The following is a 22,068-nucleotide window of genomic DNA, read 5'->3' on the forward strand; positions in this document are numbered from 1 at the left end:
AGCCTCGATTTTTTTTGCTCCTGAACCTTTGGGCAATGGAGGTTAAGTGGCTTACTGAGGGTCACACAGATAGAAATGTCTGAAATCAGGTTTAATCCCAGGATCTCCCTTCTCCAGGCCTCAATCTCTATTCTAGCTGCCCAGGTTTTGATACCTGAGACATTTTTGCCTGGGGGAACAAGGAGGCTCAACCTAGTTTCCCATCTATGAAATAAGTAGAATTAGTTTCTTTCACAACCAGGATAGTTATGGTTGGGATAATTCAAATTCTGAGCATATAGGATGCCTATGATTTGAAAAAGGAACAGCATGCCTCACTCCAATGATCTGCCAGGAAGGGAAGTGAGAGCTAGTTTAAAAAGAAAAAACAAAACACCACAGGGTTGGAAATCAAAGGAACATAAGTTTAGAGCTGGAAGGGATACTGGAGCTGATCATCAGGAGGCCAAAGGTCTAAAACCAGCTTTGCCATCTTAAACAAATCCCACATTTTCTGAGCCCAGGTTTCCATATATATGAAGTGTGAATAATAACACTTGCTCTACTAAGCACTTAGAAAAAGTTAGCTTGGCTACACAAACGAAGGGGATTATTATTGTTAGTGAGAGGAGGGAAAAACCGCGGTGATATTCAGATTGTGATGAGGCAGGGTCCTGGTTCTTTCCACCTGAGAAACAATACAAAAAGTCCACCGTAGAGGCATCTGGGATGGGACCTGGGGACGAGGAGAGAGGAAGGAGTGTGTGTCAGTCCAACACTACACCAACTGCAGTACAAAAACGTCCGCATCCCACCACTGAACCTCGAAAAGGGAGTCCACGCAGGGAGCAATGGAAAAGCTTCTCCAACCCAGATGAAGAAGCTTCGCTCTAGAGAATCTATTGCCCTACATCGCGGTGTATCCGATCAGAATCTTTCCATCAACGCTGGTTGCAGCTCGAAAAAGCCAGATTTGGGCTGGAGAAGAGAAGCAGCGGGTAGGGGAATGGGAGTAGGGGAGTCGTGAAGATGTTGCCTTGAGGATTCCTTTGACCTTAGGGGAGCAAACCGTTCCTTCTAGTAGCAGTCAGACCCAGGCTTGCAGCAAAACTGCGGTCTCGGAACTAGTTTTTTTTTTTTTTAATCCTTCTGGAGGGAAAGGCGGAGAAAAAGAAAAGGGAATGGAATTTGCAAGGAGGGAGGGGGTCATCTCGCTTCTCTCGTGAAAGTGAAATTCATTCCGAATGCAACTTTGTTACCCGAGATGGTTCCATATCCCCACTCCTGGCCCTGGACCCTCTCGAAGGAGGCCAGGCTGTTTCTGGGTGAAGAGAGTGAGGGGGCTGGGGAGCCGATAGAAGAATGCCTTTCCAGCCACTGAACGCTGAGGTTCAGGGTACACTGAAGGTGGAGAGCCCGAGGGGAAGGACAAGGGGATAAGTCTCGTTACACCGCGCTAGAGCTCACCGGCCTTTCTCTTCGGCAACCCAACTCCCTTCCCTCCCCCTCACCCCCCACACCCCGGAACCCCCGCCTCCAAGTGTCGGCTCTGCGGCTGGGAACCTGGGCAGTACTTCCTTCTTTTCCCTCCTGTGCAGACTCTAGGCTTCTATTCCTAATCTGAGAAGAAGGAGAAAGGGGGCTTCCTCCCGAGTGTCTGCAGTTTAGTCAGGGTGGTGCCCAAACGCCCTTACCTCCTCATTCCCTACTCTGTAGCCATCCCGCTTCCTTTTTTCCCTTCTTTTCCTCGCTGCCAGGCCCTAAATCCCAGCCTGTCTTCTCCACACACATCATCTCCCACCGAACCTCTATTTCCCTTCCTGTTCTCTAGTCAGTTCCTAGATCCTAGGGCAATAGGGACACGCAGGTAAAGGAGTGGGGTTCGGAAGGGTGGAATCGGGGGAGGGACTAGTCTAGATTCAGCCAGAGACCCAAGCCACACCGGCTGCTGTCCGCGGTACTGAAGCTAGGCGGAACTCGGGAAAAGGAAGAGTTCGTGAAGCTTGGGTTTGGGGTATAGGAATAGAAAGGAAGGGTAAGGTACAACCACCAACACCTGGCATGACTTGGATGCCCTTGTATGACGCATCCCGCATATACTCCTGAGCTCTCCGGGGTGTTTGCTCCTAAAGGAAGGGAGGCAGTGGATCAAACACGAGAGGTCACCCCAAGCTATGGGTCAAAAAATGCTTTGACAGTTTCTCGGCGTCCGGTTACTCAGATTAAAATTTGAAGAAGGGAAGGAGAGCTAAATTAAACTTCGGACTTCAATGCAATAAGTCTGCAGGATACCAGCTCCCCGCATCCGTCCAGTTCCATCCCCAAAGTCCGCCAGAAGCCCCGTAAGGCATGAAAAGTTCGAAGTTGGCTCTGAGACCACCAGTGACTGCTCCAAAGAGGGTGGTGGAGAGAGTAGCTTCCCAGAAGGTTTGACGACCAGAGGTGCCAGACACCTGTTCTAATACTCAGGTACTAAGAGTAGGGCTTAGTACACGGAGACTGGGAGGCGTCACTGCAGCTTAGTCCCCCCCCCCTCCCTTCTTCCTCCCCCACACACCCCGCCCCGGGCGCGGGTGACTCCGCCTCTCTACACCAAGCAGTTCCCAGCCAGGAGCTAAGGTAGAGGACGCTTTTTACCGGACCTTGCTTGGCTGCTTGCTCTTAAACCCGTTGCCGAACAGAAGAGAGAAAGGGCCCGGAATTCGGAGCTAAGGAAGCTCCGAAGGCTGCATCTGGCTTGTATTGCTTTCATGGGACGTGACTCGGGGCTCTCGCCTACACCTGCAGTCTCACAATCCTAGGCGCCTGGGGTCGGTCCCGGAGTAGGGATCTCCTCCCTGGCCCCCAGCTCTGTGGCTTCCTGAGAGAGGAGTATGAGGGACCGAGGTCAGCCGGGCCCGGCCACGGGGCGGCAGGGAGCTAGCTGGATAGTCCTGAGCCTAAGGGAGGAGGAAGAGGAGAGCGGTGAGTTGATCTGGCGTCGGGGGGCTGAGACGAGTATCCTGGCCCCGCAGTACTCAAAGCAAATCTTAGCCCCTGTGCCAGAGCTGAAGGGGCAGTCGAATCTGTTCTGTGCCTAGAGGCTCGGAGGAGACGGCGGGAGCCGCCCTTCCGGCAACAGCCTACTGGCCCTTCGGGGGTGGCGTTTAGGGGCTCTGCGGGAGGCTGGAAAGACGGGGCGAGGCTGGGCTCTCCCCACCCCTACTGGCACCATATTTACTCTCCTTCTTCTTCGGGCGGGATCATTTCCGTACGACCCGCTGTGGGGATGCAGCTCCTCCAGCCGAGCATGCTACCCCCGAGGGGCTGAGGTCCGGACCATGTCAGCCCGGAGTCCCCGGCCCCAGTCCCGCCGCTGCCGCCGTCTCCTGCTCTGCTGTTGCTGCTGCTGCCGCCGTTCTCACCTCAACGAGGACACTGGCCGCTTCGTGCTGCTGGCCGCGCTCATCGGCCTCTACCTGGTGGCTGGCGCCACTGTCTTCTCTGCCCTGGAGAGCCCCTCTGAGGCGGCGGCGAGGGAACGCTGGAGCGCGACGCTGCGCAACTTTAGCGCAGCGCACGGCGTGGGCGAGGAGGAGCTGCTCTCTTTCCTTCGAGACTATGAAGCTGCTTTGGCTGCAGGCATTCGAGCCGACGCTCTTCGTCCGCGCTGGGACTTCACCGGAGCCTTCTACTTCGTGGGCACCGTGGTGTCAACTATAGGTAAGGAACGCACGCGGTAATCCTTATCCTCTTTTGGTTTTCTCTCCACCTGTGTCATTCCCTCTCTTTTCTTTCTTCTAGCCTCTTTCTTCTCCTTCCCCGACCCTTCCCTTCTTTCCTTTTCTCTTCTTCCCCTTTCCTGCCTGGTGCAGAGCAATGATGTGGCAGTCAGGAGCCTGCAAACAAGGTACTTCACTTCTCTGGACCTCAGTTTCCTCATTGGCAAAATGAAAATGACTTTTTTTTTTTAACTAAATGGTATTAAGGTCCGAATTCCCGGATCCTTCCCTCACCTTTTCTTATCTTTTATTTTTTCTCTTCTAAGTCCCTCTTCTCTTCTCTTTCTTTTCTATTCACAATCCTTTACTTCAAGTCCCTTGGCCCTAATCCCTTCTGATAAGCTGATTTTTCCTTCTTTCCATCCATTAAATATGAAAGTTAAAAATGTGTAGAATTACAAGTGTCATCAGCAAGCATATTCAATTCCAATGCCCTTAATAAATTCCTTCATCTTCTTGGTCACTTTCTTTCCTTTTCCCCCAGTCACTTAGCCTTCTCTTTCTTGATACACCCTTTCCTTCTTTTTGCTTGTCTTCTACTTTTTACCCTAAACCCCTTCAACTCATATTCCTCACCCCTCCCTTCTTCTCCCATAACCAATTGCTTTCCCATACACCCCATGTTCAATTGTTCCATGAAAATACAGTTGGCAGCTTCTGCATTCATCATTCACCTTTCCAAAGTGTTTCCAAGAAACAGCTCTACTTCAATTCAGTGAAACCCCAGATAGATCCTCTAGGCACTAGAGAAGGGTGGCAGCTTGATGTTGCATGCTGACCAATGAGAATGATTCCTACTGCAGTAAAGAAAAAATGTGATCATCATGAGTTTCTACTTTGCTACCCTTTTGCCATTTCTGCAGGGTGGGATACATTGGGCTGTGTAGGCAAGGGAACGGTGGCATCTCTATCCATGGGAAAGATTGAGGATGGACCAGTGACTATCAGCTGGGAGGCAGGGGGATGGACTAAATGACTAGACTTGTAAGACTTTCTACACCGGGATGTAAACAAACCAAAAAGTTTGTTTTGGGTCAAAGGAAATGGATAGATCTCATGGTGTGTATGTATGTATGTATATAGATATGCACCAGCTATAAATGGCTTCTTTCCTTATAATGATTTTTTCATGTGTCAGGCTTTAGGGTTTTTTTTTTATTTAAAGGGAAGAGGCAAATGCAGACTGTCTAAAGCAAACAAATTGGATAAAAATACACTTTAAAAGCTATATTATGTTGTTATGGTGATTAAAGATACAAAATAACCAAAAAAAAGTTCTTTTTAAGAGCTTCATCAAGTTGCCATAGCAACTGGAGTTTTAAAGTGCTTTGAAAGCGCTGGCACTGCCAGCTGAAGGATGACATCATGTGCACACTCACGTTGACTCTGCCCTTAATGTTATAAATGCCCTGTTATCCTTTATACTCTCATTATTCTGTTCAAAAGGACACCTGTGCATACAAGCAATAGACATGTCATTCTCCTCTTAATGGCATGCTTTGGTTTCCTGATGAATCCTCTTGTCTGGAGATGAAGTTATTGGCAGCCACCCTTTTTCTTCTGGCCCATGTGTTCCACTGATGGTTTAATTGTGTCTGTGGTCTGTGTATAGATCCCGCAGGCCCTAGTCAGCCCTACTACGGCCAGCTCAGAGGTATCATGATACATATCATGGATGGGACTTCCAAGGTGTGCCTCTGCTATTTAAAGGAATTAAGACACATATTCAAAAATTGTTCTGTTCCTTGTCTTCCCACCTTCTTTAGTTTGGGGTTGCTCCTTAGTCAACCTAAGAGGTACCATGTTATCTTTCTGGGATTTTGGAGTGTTCTGGTATTTCAGGAAAGTGGTACATTTGCATGAGCCATGCTGTAGCTGTGCTTTCATAATACCCAGACTAATATCGTGAAATTTAGAACTAGAAGGGACCTTAGAAATAGAATAATCCAATTTCTTAGTAAACAGGTACTTCAGTGGATAGAGCACTGGGCCTCAGGAGGAAAGACCAGGGTTCAAATCTAGCCTCAGACACTTATTATCTCTGTGACCCTGGACAAGTCACTTTACCACTGCCATTGTTTTGCCAACTATAAATTGGGGCGGGTAATATCACCTACCTCTTAGGTTGTTGTGAAGACGAAATGAGATAATATTGTAAAGTCTTAGCATAGTTCCTAGCATGGAGTAAGCACTTAATAAATACTTGTTCCCACTCTCTCCCCTCATTTACAGGAAAGGAAATTGTAGCTGAGAGGTTAATGACTTGCCTAAGGTCACACAAGTAGTAAACATGAGAACTGGGACTCAAACCCAGATCCTGTGGTTCCAAATCTAGTACACTTTCTGCTTCCTCCCACACATCACCTCTAAAATGTGCTACAGGAAAATTTTAGTTTTAGAATGAATCTATATCCATGGCCACAGAACCAACCCACAGGAAACTTGGTGGAATGATTTCTTACGGCTTGTTAAAACGACCATATGAACAGCAGAGTCTGGTTTTACATGGTCTCTGCCAATGTGGGTTTGAGGCCACAATTTAAAGTGATTCTCTGTTTTGGGGGACCCTTCTTGCCTGCATGACGATCCAGTCTGAGCACCCAAACAAAGAGACTTTCTCTTTGTGAGAATGGACTTGCATTAAAGCGAGAACCTAAATATGTCAATTGCCTGAATATATGATACTAATCTCATCTGCTTACACAGCTCCTTGCCATGAAATCCCCTTGGTTTTCAGAGTCATTATTATCATCGCTGCTGCCTTTGTCTGCCCAGCAGTTCAGAGGGCCCAGGGGTATGTCCCAGATCAGCAATCAGGGCTTTGTCTTCTCAGCACTAAGTGGAGTAGAAAATTAACAAATACCCACTTTCTTTGATTGATCCAGCCAGGCAACTTACATAATTCATTCACAAATATGGAATTTGTTAGGCTTGAATGATCAGGTTTGTCTGTCTACATGGACTAATTAAATATTTTTCTTCTTTATGCTATGTTGACTCAGTTTAATGATTCACTTGAGTCTCTAGATTATGATATTTTTGATTAAGAGGTCAAGTCTTATTTTCTACATAGTAAGGCTTGGGTTATGTGTTGATGCTGTGGTCAGTCTGGATTTCAGCAAATGTAAGCCTTTTATTACTGGCTAAATGACCTTTGGCAGATCATCTGACCTCTAACCTCAGTTTCTTCATCTGCCAAATGGGAACATTCATAATTTCTACTTCACAGGGGTTTTGTGAGGATTAAATGAAACCACACATGTACTACACTTTGCAAACTTTAAAGGACTATATGTATTAAGTATTTTTCCATATTGTTATATAATCAGTGCTGATTATTGCCTGTCAGTCAAATACATGGTAATTTACTTATTTTTGAACCCTTATCTTCCATCTTAGTGTCAATAGTAAGTATTGGTTACAAAACAGAAGAGCAGGAAGTGCTAGGTAAGTGGGGTTAAGTGTCTTGTCCAGGTTCAACTGTCTGAGGTCAGATTTGAACCCAGGACCTCCAATCTCCAGGTCTGGCTGTCCATCCACTAAGCCACCTGGCTGTCCCTACCTGGTAATTTATTAAGATAGCTCAAGTGAATTGATCAGTCCATTTTATGTACCTAGATAGGTCATCTTTAGAATAAACTGGTTTTCTATTTTGTTTTGTTCAAAGTATTGTGTCTGCACAGTACCAGAAAACCCAGATGAAAATAGAGTTGGGACCACAAGCAGCAGCAGGGTAGGTCTAGCAAACAATGTTAAGAACCTAGAGTCCCATTGGCTATAGAAATCCAGCAGGCACCATAACTTTGGGCTGTAGGAAGGTAAGCTGTAAGAGGAAGTAATGGGTGTAATGGATAGGGTGTTGGATTTGAAGTTAGGAAGAGCTTGGTTCATATCTTACTTACTTAACTCTTCTTGACTCTTTGCAAGTCACTTAACCACTTTACCTTCTGTTTTCTCATCTGTAAAATAAGGGATTATTCTTGATGACATCTACATTTATGATCTAGGTTGGAAGGCTCAACAACTTATCCCAAGCCAGCTGGATAATCAACAAAAAACAATCTAGACAGTCAAGGACTCAGAGATAGGGACCAACAAGTATGGGAAACCATAGTAAGATGGGCAGAGAGCAAACAGCTATATTCTTCTTGTTCATTGTGGGTAGATGGGGATTCATAGGTTTTTGCTTGAAAGATGAAAAAACAGAGTCCAAAAGAAGCAACTTCCTCTTGATAAAATGAAAGGGACAAGTGTTAGATCTCTCAGGGTACGACCTGATTCTAATGGGAGTAGGGCATAAAATGAGATGGTCAGACATGATGTTGCTACCATTATCTTGAAAGGGATGCAAAGATCAATGAAAGGCCCTTCTAAGAAGGCTGTCAGCCCAATCCCAGAATTCTCACATGAAAACTAAAATAGTCATCTAGATATTTGCTCTATAAAGTGTTCAACATCCTGACATTTGGAGGGTTTTGACAACTGACCACTTCTTCAGTTCATATCTAACACAGCAAAACATAAAGAGACTTGGCAAATTATTGAGTTGACTTATGCTGTGTAAGTAGTCAAAATGTATAATTCAGGCAAAAAGGAAATTTACTTTGGATCCTGATTTAGACACTTTATAAGGCTACACTGGTCCAGAAAACTATGGAATTGTCCATTTTCTGCTTCTCTTTTCATTGAATGAACAGAGCTATACAGAGGGTATAAAGTAGACTAAATATATATATATATATATATATTAATGTGAACTAGATGAGTTAGAAAATCTGGATTCAAGTCTTACTCTGCTACATAAATTATTTTAGAAATCTCTTTGAGCTTCAGTTTCCTTATCTGTAAAGGGCATCATACTAGTGGATCTCTGGGGTCCTTTTACTAGTTTAAATCTCTGATCCTGTGAAAGACCTTATGAATATAGCCCCAACCACAGCTCCCCATTCAGAGCAGTTTTAAGGATAGTAATTAGGACAGCATTGTGCTCAGTATCAAGTAGGGGAGGAAACCTGTGCATTTTCTTCACTTAAGTATGTTTGAAATAATCTACCATGTCTTAAACAGTGCATCATTTTACTTCCTAAAGGATTTTTCACTGATTTACTTGAATGGATGAAAAGAAACTGCCTGTTGGGGTTTTAATTATGCAACTGCTGTCAGATTTGTGTGTGTGGAAGAAGAACATATTTAAAAATCTTCTTCAAATGGCAGCTTGTTATAAACAGAAATATTTTTGCCTCCTGTTATTCAGTTCTCGGGAAGTGTATTTTAGCTGCGGAACTACTGATCATGCAGCCATAGACTCGGAGATGAAGGTGTGAGAGGTGTCACGCTTGGCACTGAATAATTGAGTTTGCTGCTTTCAGAATTAGGGATGCTTAATTATCCAACCATCAGATTCATAACAAGAACTAACTTTTCCCTCCCTCCCATCACATAAATGTGAATTTTTAAAAATAAATGTTTCTGCCGCAAAGGAAACTGAGATGTTAAAAGACCTAAATGTCAAGGCGATATGAAAACATCAGTTCTCCTCTGACACATATGCTCTCCAACTGGGAAGCCCTTGTTTAGGCACATCAGAGCCCTTTAAAGAAAAATGTTTTTAACCTGTAATGGAATGTTTTTTTAAGAGAAAGAAAATCTCTCTTGTTTAATTTTCTAGGAAGAGGGGGCTTATTATTTTAGGTTGGGAGTTTTTAACTTCCATTTATGAAGATTTTTAAAAATTTGATAATTATGTTTTAATATAATTGGTTTGTTGTGTATTGTACTTTATGTATTTAAAAACATTCTTTTCAGGAAGGGTCCTTGGGCTTCCCCAGATTGCCAAAGGGGTTCATGACACACAAAAATGGTTTAGTATCCCTGTTCTATAGTCTGCCTACACACCATACATGCACACAAACGTCACAGGAGAGTTGGTGAATTCAGTTAAATTGGGTCCCCATGGATGAACTTAAAAGTCTATTGTGGTAGTTTGGCTGTGTCTTATGTCTTGCTTCTTGGCAGGAACAGAAATTCCTGCTAGCAAGGGGTCTAGATAGGTCTATTTGTACCTGTCCATTCTCTGGTGAATGTATTTGTTCTCTCCTTAATAACAGCACTCTTCTCAGAGAAATTCTGGATAAAGGGAAGAGCATTATTATCAAGTATTTAAGAAATACTCAATTGGGGCAACTAGGTAGCTCCTTGGATAGAGAGCTAGACCTGGAGATGGAAGATCCTGGGTTCAAAAATGGATTCAGACACTTCCTAGCTGTGTGGCTTTAGACAAGACACTTAGCCAGCATTGCCTAGACCTTACCACTCTTCTGCCTAGGAAATAACATTTAGCATTGCGTCTAAGGCAGAAAGCAAGGATCTGAAGACAAAGAAGAATGAGGACAACAAGAAGAACTCTATTATCTAGCAAACATTTATTAATTCTGTTCCTTCTCCCACCACCCATATGTGCTTGGGGATGACCTGGCCTAGAGGAGAGAGTGTCTGAACTCTGCTTACTCTGATGCTTTACTTGAGTTTAGCCTGGCTCATTTTTTGCACCCTTACAGTGTTAATAATAATAATAATAAATAAATAAATAAATAATAATGCCATTAGTAGGGTTCAAAAAGATCCCAGCAATTGACAACTATCTTCTCAAATGGAGAAGAAGTTCCAGAGATCCTGATGTTTTCTTAAAAGGGACCTTAGGGGAACAGCTGGGTAGCCCAGTGGATTGAGAACCAGGGCTATAGATGAGAGGTCCTAGGTTCAAATCTAGCCTCAGATACTTCGTGGCTGTGTGACCCTGGGAAAGTCACTTAACACCCATTGCCTAGCCCTTATCACTCTTCAGTCATGGAACTAAGAGAGATTTTTTTAAGGGGGAACCTTAGAAAAATCATCTAGTCCAGCTTCCTCATATTACAGTCAATCGATAAACATTTATTAAGCTCCTACTATGTGCTGAGCCCTGGGCTAAGTGCTGGTTGTACAAAAAGAGGCAAAGGACAGTCCCTGCCCTCAAGGAACTTACAGCCCTAATGGAAGAAACAATGTGTAAACAAATATATACAGAATAAGCTATGTTGATGATAAGTGATGTTGCTGGTGTTTAGTAGTTTCCAGCTCTTTGGTTTTCTTGGCAGAGATCCCAAAGTGGTTTGCCATTTCCTTGTCCAGTTTATTTGAAAGATGAGAAAACAGAGGCAAGCAGGGTTAAGCTGACTTTTCCAGAGTCATATAGCTAGTCTGAGGGTAGGTTGAACTCAAAAAGTTGAGTCTTCCTGACTCCAGACCCTGTACTCCATCCACCACCACCACCACCATCACCACCACCACCACAGAAGTAATTAGCAGAGAGAAGGTACTAAATTTTGTACCAGTTTCCAGTAAAAGAAGGGATTTTAGTTGAGACTTAAAGGAAAGCTTTTCCCAGTAAGAAAATTGATACTGAAGAGACAGTAAGTGATTTCCCAAGGTCACTTGTCTTCTTAGTGGCAAAGGTAGGACTAAGATAGAGGTGTCCCTTATTCCCTCTCTTTGTTGAAGGCCCCCTTAACTAAACAGAACCAGCAGATTATGCACTGCCTGAAAAGGAGCCTAACCTGGGAACTGTGGTCTTCTTCCTTCTTTAAAGGAGAGATGCAGGACAGGAGCACCATGAAAGAATCTGAGGGCACAGATGAAAACAAAATAGATAAACAAGTGCGCTACTAATTAATTATAACTTGTCCCACATGGTATACTTAGTGGCAACAGGGAAATGGGGAGAATGGAGCAGGTGGGACCCAGCAAGCTGGATTAAGAATGGTTTCTTGGGAGAGATGAGTTTGAGCAGAATTTTAGAGGATGGAAGGACGTGACTTGGTAGAGAAGGAATAAGTATTGGAGATTTCTGAATCACAAGGGCAGTCTCTCAGGCAAACATGGGGTCAGACTCATGAAAATTCCAAGGGAAGGAAGAAGCATGTGTCTACTAGGTGCTAAGCACTTTTTACAAATGTTATCTCATTTGATCTTCACAGTAACCCTGTTATGATCCTCATTTTACAGCTGAGAAAACTCAGGCAAGCAGAGTTTAAGTAGAGTCACAGCAAATAAGGTCAGATTTGAACTCAAATCTTCCTGAAGTGATGATCCAGTCCTCTATCCACTGCCCCACTAGCCGCCTCTGCTTTACCAAGGCAAAATCTGCTGACATTTGAGGATGATTGTTGGATTTGGTCACTTGGTATAATGGGGGAAAGTCTGGGGGCCCTTGAGAATATAGGAGGAGGCATCTCTGTGGATGAAATTGGAAAAACTTTGGAGGAAGTTGCTTCTTCAAGAAATTGAGTCAGGAAGTAGAGTAGGAGAGAGAAAGTGTGTCCATTTGCCTTTGTACCTGCAGTGCTTAGCAGAATAGAAGGTCCTTAATAAATGTGTATTGACTGACTGTAAATGGCATCATTTCTACAGGTGGTTTGGCTCTTACATTCAGCAGGACCACACAGACACAGAAATCTAGTTTTATGATCATGGCAAAAGGGTGGGGTGGAGAAAAGTATCATTTTAGCATCAGACTTGGGTCTGAATTCCAATTAAAAGATTTTGTCACCTTACTACATTATTACCTGTTTGTCCTTGGACAAGTTATTTAACTCTTCTATGTTTCAGTTTTGTCATCTGTAAAATGGAACCAATGGACTATATGGCCTCCAAGACCCCTTCTAGCTCTCCATGTATGATAACAACCATAGTTGAGCAGATGAGATGGCCTGGGTGGACGGGATGTGAATCATGAATGATTAATGAAACTAAGGTGACCTGCTTTACTTCTTTAAGATGTGAAGGCTAAAAGGGACTTTGGACCAATGTTGCTCAACCACCGTCACATATCATTTTTACTTGTCCTCATGTTTGTGGCCAGAGATCACTCCTTCTTCAAACCTAGGAACCTAAGAAACTGAGCATGCCCATTTCCATCCCTTTCCTTCTCCTTGTATCCTGGTCCTCCTCTCTCCATCCCCATCCCTTTCCCTGAGCTTTTTAGAACCAATATCCTAATGTTTCAGAGGACAGAGTGGTCTGAGATAGAACACTGGGATATTTTCCTAGTCCTAAGTAGGATAGAGTTTGGGAAATTGCTGTAGAGTTCAAGTCCAACCCTCTCATTCACAGAAAAATAAATAAAGGTTCAAGAGAAATCAAGTGACTTCCTTAAGTCACTTGATTTAAGTCACTTAAGCCACTTGTTTAGGTCAGTATTCCTTACACTATGTTATTCTGTTGTAAGACAACCTGGAGATCTGAAGTCAGGAAGACCTGAGTTCAAATCTAGTCCCAGACACTTACTACCAATGTGGGCATCATACTAGCACTTGTCTGGAAAGGTTGTTGTAAGGCTCAAATGAGATAATTTTTGTAAAGAATTCAGCACAGTGCCTAACACCTAACAGGAACTAGATAAATGCTAGATATTTTATTATAGGTTCTCTTTCATGATTTACCTCTCAGATCCTCACTGTTTCCCTTCCTCTTCTCTCCTCTGTCCTCTCCACTGTGATCTTTTAAAAATTCTACCACTGAAGAGGTACAACATCCAAATGACTGTAATCTCTCCATAAGTAACAGTAATAACAGTTTCTACCAGTATAAAATTCCAAGATCCTACCTTGTGTACAGTATGCAAAAAACATATCCTTTTGCACTTAGAAAAGGAGCAAAGTCCATATTCTTTTTTTTTTAAACCCAGAAGAAGAAGAAGAAGAAGAAGAGTGGTAAGGGCTAGGCAATGGGGGTCAAGTGACTTGCCCAGGGTCACAGCTGGGAAGTGTCTGAGGCCAGATTTGAACCTAGGACCTCCCATCTCTAGGCCTAGCTCTCAACACACTGAGCTACCCAGCTGCCCCGCAAAGTCCATATTCTTAAAAAGGAATGTTAATAGAAAATGAAGGGGAAAAACCAGCAACCAAAACAAAACATAAAAGCATAGGAACAATGACAAATACAGACTTTTTTCTGCATGTAGACATGATCTACCTTGGCTGACACATAGCTCCTCAGGCACACACAAGTCCACATCTATTTTCCTTATTTCAACTATCCTTTTATAGGCACTGAGGGAAAGAATGAAAGAATTTAGGATTTATTAAACACTTACTAAATTCACACTTTACAAATATTATCTCATCTGATCCACATAACAACCCTTTGGGGTAGGTGCTGTTATTATCTCCATTTTGCAGTTGAGGAAACTGAGATAGGTACCAGTCAAGTGACTTGCCCAGGGTCATCCAGCTGGTAAGTATCTGAGGCTGGATTTGAGGATAGGTGCACTGCTAGCAAAGCTCTACTTGACCTTGGCTAAATTTGGTTAAAACTCGTCAAGCCAGAATTAAAGAAAAATTTAAAAAACAACAACAACCTTTTCCTGGTCAGTTCTGTCTCTTCCCTTAAGACATCAGGGTACCTGAGAACCTTCTTCTTTTTTAATCTTGACTCTATTTTCTATCTAATGTTCTTTTTCTTCAGCCTGCTGGTTTCCTCCAAGGATGTCATCTTCAGTTCTCTGGTCAATCAATCAAACAACAATTCTTGTGGCATACCTTATATTTCTGTCCAGCGTTGTTATGTAATAAGAACTAGATTGTTATTTAATTTCTTAGTCTGGATGCCTCATCTCCCTGACCAAACCTCCCCCTTCTTCAGAATACCACCTCACATCCATTGCCAGAGCATTTTTCCTTGTTCAAGCCATTTCCATTTACTGCATTATCTTATTAAATATTCAGAGCAAATCTATAAATTGGGTTAGGCTAGGTGTTTTGTAAGAGCCCAGCTTCAGAGCTGGAGAGGCCCTGAGAGATCCAGTGGTCTAAGACCTTCGTTTTGCAGAATTGGAAATGGAGGGAGGCTAAGTGAACCATCCCAGGGTCACATAGTTAATTAAAGTCAGAGCTGACACTTGAACTCTGGGCTTCTTACTCCAAGACCGGTTCACTCTTCACTTTACCATTCTGTTTCCACAGTGCCTTACATGAATTCAGGAAAGAGATGTTTAATGACTAAAGCAACTAACGTATGTTCAGCCTTGTGCTGGGCACTTTGGGACAAAAAGTGAACCTGGCCATCTTTGTTTTTGCCTTCAGTTTCAATTCTACTTGTGAAACATTTATTAAATTCCTTCTTTGTACAGAGTATTATGCTGTGTCCTTCTAACGTTAATTATCCATTGTTGGGTACACAGGAATTGGGGACACAGCATTCACTATCTTCTCTACCAAGGGGGCCTTCAGCTATGGTCCCAGATATGTGTTCTGACTGGAGGAGCCTGGCCTCAAATGGGAGAAGAGGAGAATGTTAGACTTCCTTTAATCTCACATCTTCAATTTATTAAAATCCCACTCTAGTATTTCAGGGTCTATTTATAGCTATATTTAGGATTTCCCCAAAAGGAGGAGTAGAAAGGTATTTGTTATACAATGTAAATCAGGTATAGGACAACTTTTCATTTCCTATGCATGAAAGACACATTGACAGTAAGACAAAATAGGATATTGGAACTTAAAGCTATAATTATATTCTCTGGGAAGATGATCCTTAAATCTCATTAGGACATGAAGAAGTTTGAGGGTGCTGATTAGGCATCTGACATTTCACCTTGGTGCCGTACTGTCCAACAACACTCATTACTTGTCTACTGTTAAAGCAGCTGAGGAAGGTTCAGTCCTCTTGTGTGTGGCTATCATCTCTGATTCAGAAGCTTCCTCTGCCACCGTCCAGCTCTCCTTGTTGGACCCAGGACCTCTCAAACTCATGAGATTGTCCCCAAGCCCAGACCTGATGATGAATTCAAAAGGGAATCTTAGAACAGAAAGAGAAGTCACAGATTCAGGTATAAATTCACTTGGTTGAGCCTGTGATCTATTTGGCAGGAGGAAAAAGCATAGTCCATCTCTCCATGCCCTTGTGGAGAATCTGGAGCCTGCTACTTTCTGTCTGGAAAATTTGAAGTAAGAGAGTGATCCAGAAGGAATCTTTTTGTTTAACTGATATAGCCCTCTGACCTTCTGACATTGTCATTGGGTAGAGGGAGGACCATCCTGTGGTATACCCTTGGGCTGCATTAGGAGAAGCAGACTTCCAAGAATAGGGAGGTGATTTATCTCATTGTATTCTGCCAATACTAGACCTCCTCTCCACATTTCTGTTCAGTTCTGGGCACCATGGTTTAAGAAGGACATCGATGAATTCCCTGCCAGTACCAGGAGGGGGAAGGAAAGGGAGGGAGGAAGTTAAATTTGATCATATAACTTTAGAAAATGTTTGCAGAAATTTGTTATTACATGTAATTGGTAAAAAAAAAACATTTTTAATGTGAAAAAAGGACATTGATGAGATGGATAGGGTACAGAGGAGGACCACCAGGATGGGGAAAAGCCATGCTTCTGTGTCATGTAATGATCAGTTAAAGGCATTTAGTTCAGAAGGAAGAAATCAAAGCAAAATTCAGAAAGAGACATGCTATGTTCAGGTATTTGAAGAGCTATCGTGTAGAAGAGAGATCAGATCTGTCCTTTTTGGGCCCGAGAGGGCAAATTCAGGAACAACTTGAAAGCTGAAAAGAAGCAGACTTGGGCTTCACACGTGGAAAAACTTTCTAATTGAGCTGTCCAAAGGTGGAATGGGCTACCATGAGCAGCAATTGGTTCCCCTTCTTTGGAGATCTTCAGTCAGAGACTGGAGGGCCATTTGTTGGGTATCTGATATTGGAGATTCCTTCGGTATGGGGTGTGGACTAGATGGTTTCTGGGCTGCCTTACCCATCTCCAATTTTGTGATTTTATGATTAATAAACTACAGGGTTTACTTCTTCACACCAAAATACCAAGTCCTTTCAGTGATTGCTTGCAACATGGTTGGAACCTTTCAGGTGATAATATTTATTAAGCACCTACTATATATCAGGCACTGGGCTAAATGCTGAGAATACCAAGGACAATAAAAATTCAGTCCCTGCTCACAAGAATCTGAATCTATTGGAAACAGCGACTATCAAGCAACTATGTACAAACCATCCAAATAAAGGATATGAAGAAATTGATCAGAATGGTCTTCTGAAGATGGAGGGAAAATGGGCATGTTTTATAAACAGAAGAGAATCAACCAATAGACAGGGAGAGTCTGAAGACAAGCAAGAGAGTGCAAATGATAGAAGAGGCAATCTGATGGAGAAGATGGGAGGGAAGAAGATTACTTTTGCAGGTTAAAGGGTTGTGTAGCAAGGAAAAAGGCCATCTCACAGTGTGAGATAAGAATTAAGGAGGAGGGAATAGCTGGGTGGCTCAGTGGGTTGAGAGTCAGGTCTCCAGATGAGAGTTCTGGGGTTCAAATCTGGTCTCATACATTTCTAGTAGTGTGACCTTGGGCAAGTCACTTAAACCTCATTGCCTAGCCCTTACTGCTCTTCTTCCTTGGAACCAAATCACAGTATTGATTCCAAGATGAAAGGTAAGGATTTTCTTTTTTAGTGAGTTAAGGAAGAGATAGTGGCAGAAGGCATCCAGGTGATGTAAGATGAAGAGGAAGAAAAGAGGGGTGCTCAACAAATAGTCTTATTTTTTTGGTCATCTTTGAGTCACTAATGTGCACAGTCACACATGTGGTGAACTGGAAAGTGAGCAAGGAAAGCTGTACAACCCACATTACAGTCTGCATGAGAGAGCTATAAATTTAAGGTAAGATATGGTTCTTGCCAGAGACAAGATGGAGCTGGCAAGAGCCCATTGTTAAATTTTCAGTATGAGCTTTTATACCTCAGACATCAGTAAATGCTATATATTGGGATTTACTTTATTGTTTTGTTGATTTCTGGGTTTAAGAAAGTTAGAAAGAAAATGCTAATAATGTAGATTCATACATTTTAATTTTTTTCAGAGAGCCAGTTGTTAAATACTTACCAGCATCCCCCTAGTTCTTTCCTTCATGAAACTTTCTATCTAATAGAGAGAAAAACACTTAAAAATAACTATGATTCATAATACAACATGATATGCATATTTTCCAAACAGTACAACATGAGGGCAGAGGAAGAAGAATGTTTCACACAAAGAGAGTAAGGAAAAGACTTCATGAAGGAGATGACATTTAAGGTGGGTTTTAAAAGATGTCCAAGAATTCAGCCAATGCCTGAGAAGTCGAGTACTGTGTAAGCAAAACTGTGGCAGTCAGAAATCATTGAGTATATTGAGATGATAAAGTTTTTTTGAAGAGTAGAATTTGTGTGGCAGAGAGTGCAGTGGCTGCCACTTAAAATCCCAATTCTATGGAATTTAAAAGAGGAGGAACAAGGAGCCAGCTTAAGGCCACATTCTCCAGGCCACATTCTTCTGAAACCTACTGATTTGGGACCAAAGGGCTAAGCCAGGGAGCTGGGCAGTATTCTCTGAAGAAGGCTGCACTGCCATTTGAATCAGGATCCCAGCCACAGTAACCAGCAGCCAGAAGGGGCTGATTGCAGTGATGAAGCCTATGAGCAATTTGAGGATGACTCACTCACCAGTCCACCTGCCTGACAGTAAGAGGAAGAGAGTTGGGACCCAACAGCAGATCGCCAAGCAGGTGGGGAGGCATCAGGAGCTCTGTCCCACTCTCCAGAGACCCCTTGGGGGAGAGGGGGCTGGCTGTGGACAGCTCTCTTCCCCAGTTGCTGAAAAGGACCTTAGCCAGGTTTTCCAGGTCCTTGGATTTGTTCCTTTCTTCCATTCCTACAAAGGACCTCAAGCAAGAGGCATGTTGGGAAATAATGAGAGTAATTGTTTCCATTTATATAGTGTTTAGAAATCTTTTATCCCAAGTCTATGAGGTGGCTAGTAGAAATAGTGTTAGATTTGGGTTTTTTTAAACCTTTACCTTCAGTCTTAGAATCAATTCCAAGGCAGAAAAGTGGGGAAAATTTGGCAACTGGGGTTAAGTGACCTGCCATGGGTCAAAGAGCAAGGAAGAGGCTAGATTTGGACCCAAGACTTCCCAGATCCATCCCTGGCATTTTATCCACCAAGCCACTTAGCTGCCCATAGTGGAAATATTATTATCCATAGACAGATAAACAGACAGACAGACAGACAGACAGATAGACAGATAGACAGATAGATAGATAGATAGATAGATAGATAGATAGATAGATAGATAGATAGATAGATGGATGGATAGATAGATAGATAGATAGATAGATAGATAGATAGATAGATAGATATGGATATAGATATTTTCCATGTAATAAATTTCCACCTAAGTTTTCCGAAGTTATATGATCCAAATTGTCTCCCTTCCTATTTCCCTCCCCTCTCCTGGAGCTGGCAAGCAATTCAATCTGAATTATACATGCTATCCATATTTTATAGAGGCTGCAAGGCATAGAGGATAAGGTGAGGAAATTCTGTTTTCAAGTCCTACCTCTGAAACATATTACATGTGTGACTCTAAGCAAGTCATATAACCTCCCAATCTCTGGGCAAGTCATTAAACTAGCAGAGGTGATAAAATGCACTGGAAAAAGGAGCTCCTCACCAGGAACCCTTTTCCTCATCAAAAACAGAGGTCTAGTCCCTCTCTCTGTTTTGTAAAGGAAGAAACCAAATTTAAAAAACTTTAAATCCATGGTTACACAGCTAAGAATTATTGGACTCAGGATTCAAACCCAAGACCAGGGCATTTTCAACCGAGCTGGATTGCTCAAGGAAGCAAGAAAGCAGAAATTCGGATAAAATCAAATGGGCCCCCTGTGAGTAGTATTTTGTGAGAATCTAGGTTAAGGGAAAGAGACTAAAATGGCTGACAAATGACTGAATGACTTCAAGGAGCTCTGGTCTCTAGAAGATTTGGAGCTGGTTTTGAGTAGGCACTTAATAATATGCTTGTTGATTGATTGATTGACTTGTTTCTTGTCTTTTATAATATACTTCCTTCCAGGAGGTACCCGAAATTCTATTATTTGTGCTTGTTTGTAGTCACTTCAACTCAACAAGCATTTATTAAAGCTAGGCATGGGGTGCGTGCTTGTAATCCTTTTCCCAGGGAGGCTAAGGCTGGTGGATAGCTTGAGCTATGGTATTCTGAGCTGCACTGGACTAATTATAGCCAATCTGGTGTTCTCTGGCACCAACATAGGGAGCATCTTAATGTGGGAGGCCACCAGAGAGCTTAGGGAGGGGCAGAACTGGCCCAGGTCAGAAATGGAACAGGCCAAAATTCTGATGTCCATCAAGAGGAGGATTGAGTCCTAAGAGGAGCTCCTACATTTATGCTCCTCCCAAGATAGGGAGACCCGATACTCAAAAAAGAAAATAAAGGAAACAAAGAAGCAAAGCCAGGATGTTATTAAGTATTTATGATTTGAAGGCCCTGTGCTAGGCACTGTAGACAAAAATGAAAGAGTTCTTCCCCTCAAGGAGTTGTACTGATACTTTATACCCTGCATTCCTATGCTTGATTTACATAGAAGGAAGAAGAACCTGGGGCATGCTTCCTGGTGTAATGAGATGGAGAGTTGGACAGTCCTCCTTCCTTCTGGGCAAGCCTTGAGATCATCCCTATTGCCTTTTACATTAAGTTCTAAGAAAATTTTAGAACAAAAATTGAAGCATATGCTTGCTTCAGCAGCACATATACTGAAAAACAAAAAAATTAAGTAGATGATTTTTGATCTCCTAGAAAGGGAAGTGAGACTCTGGGAGTCAGCATGGGCTCCCCAAGAATAAGTCATGCCACAATGACCTCTTTTTTTTTTAAATGGGATTACTAGTGACAGATCATTAGCATGATGTAGTTTTTATTTTTATTTTATTTAAGTATTGTTCCATGGTTACACGATTCATATTCTTTCCCTCCCTTTTTTCCCTCCCCACTCTCAGAACTGAAAAGCAATTCCACTGGGTTATGCGCATATTATTCTAACTCTGTGTTGCCCTCTATCTTATTTTCCCCTTTAGATCCTGCATTAGTCCCTTTCACTCTGTTCTTCCTCACCAGTATTTTGCTTCTTGCCACCTCCCATTTCCCTCTCCCTCCAATTACCTCTCCCTTCCCTTGTCTTATTCCCCTTCTACTTCTCTGTTGGGTAAGATAAAATTCTATACTCCACTCAGTAGGGTAATATAGAATTCGGTACTCCAATGAGTATATTTGTTTTTCTCTCTCTGAGCCAGTTATGATGAGAATAAAGTTTAAGCATTGCCCATCACCACCCTTATCCTTCCCTCTCTATAATGATTTTTCACATCTCTTTGTTACATAATTTACCCCATTCTGTCTCTCCCTTCCCTTTTTTCTCAGTGCAATCTTATCATTCACCCCTTGATTTTTTTAACATATCATTCATATGTAGACATATATCATCACATTTACATATATATCATATCATCATATATCAGCTTACTTCTCCACCCTCTTCCTAAGTAAATTCCTTCTATCTTCTCTACTACTAAGAGTAAATGTTGGGAATTACAAAAATCCGCTTTCCATGTAGACATAGAAACATTTTGACCTAATGAGTCCCTTAAATTTTCTCTTTCTTATTTACCTTTTTAGGGTTCTCTTGTGTCTTGTGTTTTACGTCTGACTTATTCCTCAGGAATGCTTGGAAATCTTCTATATTGTTGAATATCCATTTTTTCCCCTGAAAGAATATACTCAGTTTTGCTAGATAGGGACTGAGGTATAAACCCAAATCTTTGCCTTCCTGAATATCATATTAGCATGGTGTAATTATGGTAATAACAGGATTTCAATAAGGCATTTGGTAGTTTCTCATTATACCATTGGGGAGAAAAGGGAAAGATTTTGACTAGGTATAACTGAAGTGAGGTAGATTTACAAATAATTTAATTCCTATATCTAAAGTATAGTTGTTAAATGATCAATGTCAAGCTAAACTTTTGTTGTTGTTCAGTTGTTTTCAATCAGGTCTGACTTTTAATGACCCTATTTGCGGTTTTCCTGGCAGAGATATTGGAATGATTTAGCATTTCCTTCTCCAGCTCATTTACAGATGAGGAAACTGAGGCAAACAATGACTTACAATGGTTATACAGCTAGTAAGTTTCTGATGCTGGATTTGAACTCAAGTCTGTCTCTAGGCCTGGTACTCTTTCCACTGAGTCATCTTGCTGACCCAAACTACGCTATATGTAAATTTTTAGTAGTCAGCTACAAGTCTTTCTTTTTTCTTTTGTTTTGTCTCATTTTTTATTTGTCATGTGGATAACACCATAAATGATGTGTATATCACATTTTTGAATGACAATGAAGCTTGGAGGGACAGCACATTCATTGTGTAAATAAATAAATTAATGGGGGA

General features: G+C 42.3%; 1 protein-coding gene across 2 annotated transcripts in view; it reads left to right on the forward strand.

Annotated features, from left to right (window-relative positions):
* The first annotated feature begins 1,113 nt into the window (after positions 1 to 1,113).
* KCNK12 (potassium two pore domain channel subfamily K member 12) overlaps positions 1,114 to 22,068 on the forward strand; it is a 64,866-nt gene continuing 43,911 nt past the window's right edge. For both annotated transcript variants that reach the window (XM_056819307.1, XM_007476853.3), the window contains exon 1: positions 1,114 to 3,681. In XM_056819307.1, coding sequence (XP_056675285.1) covers positions 3,300 to 3,681 — 382 coding nt within the window. In that variant the 5' untranslated portion in view covers positions 1,114 to 3,299. The remainder of the gene's footprint in view (positions 3,682 to 22,068) is intronic.

The sequence above is a fragment of the Monodelphis domestica genome, chromosome 1 (genome assembly GCF_027887165.1).
Source record: "Monodelphis domestica isolate mMonDom1 chromosome 1, mMonDom1.pri, whole genome shotgun sequence".
Taxonomy (NCBI): Eukaryota; Metazoa; Chordata; class Mammalia; order Didelphimorphia; family Didelphidae; genus Monodelphis; species Monodelphis domestica.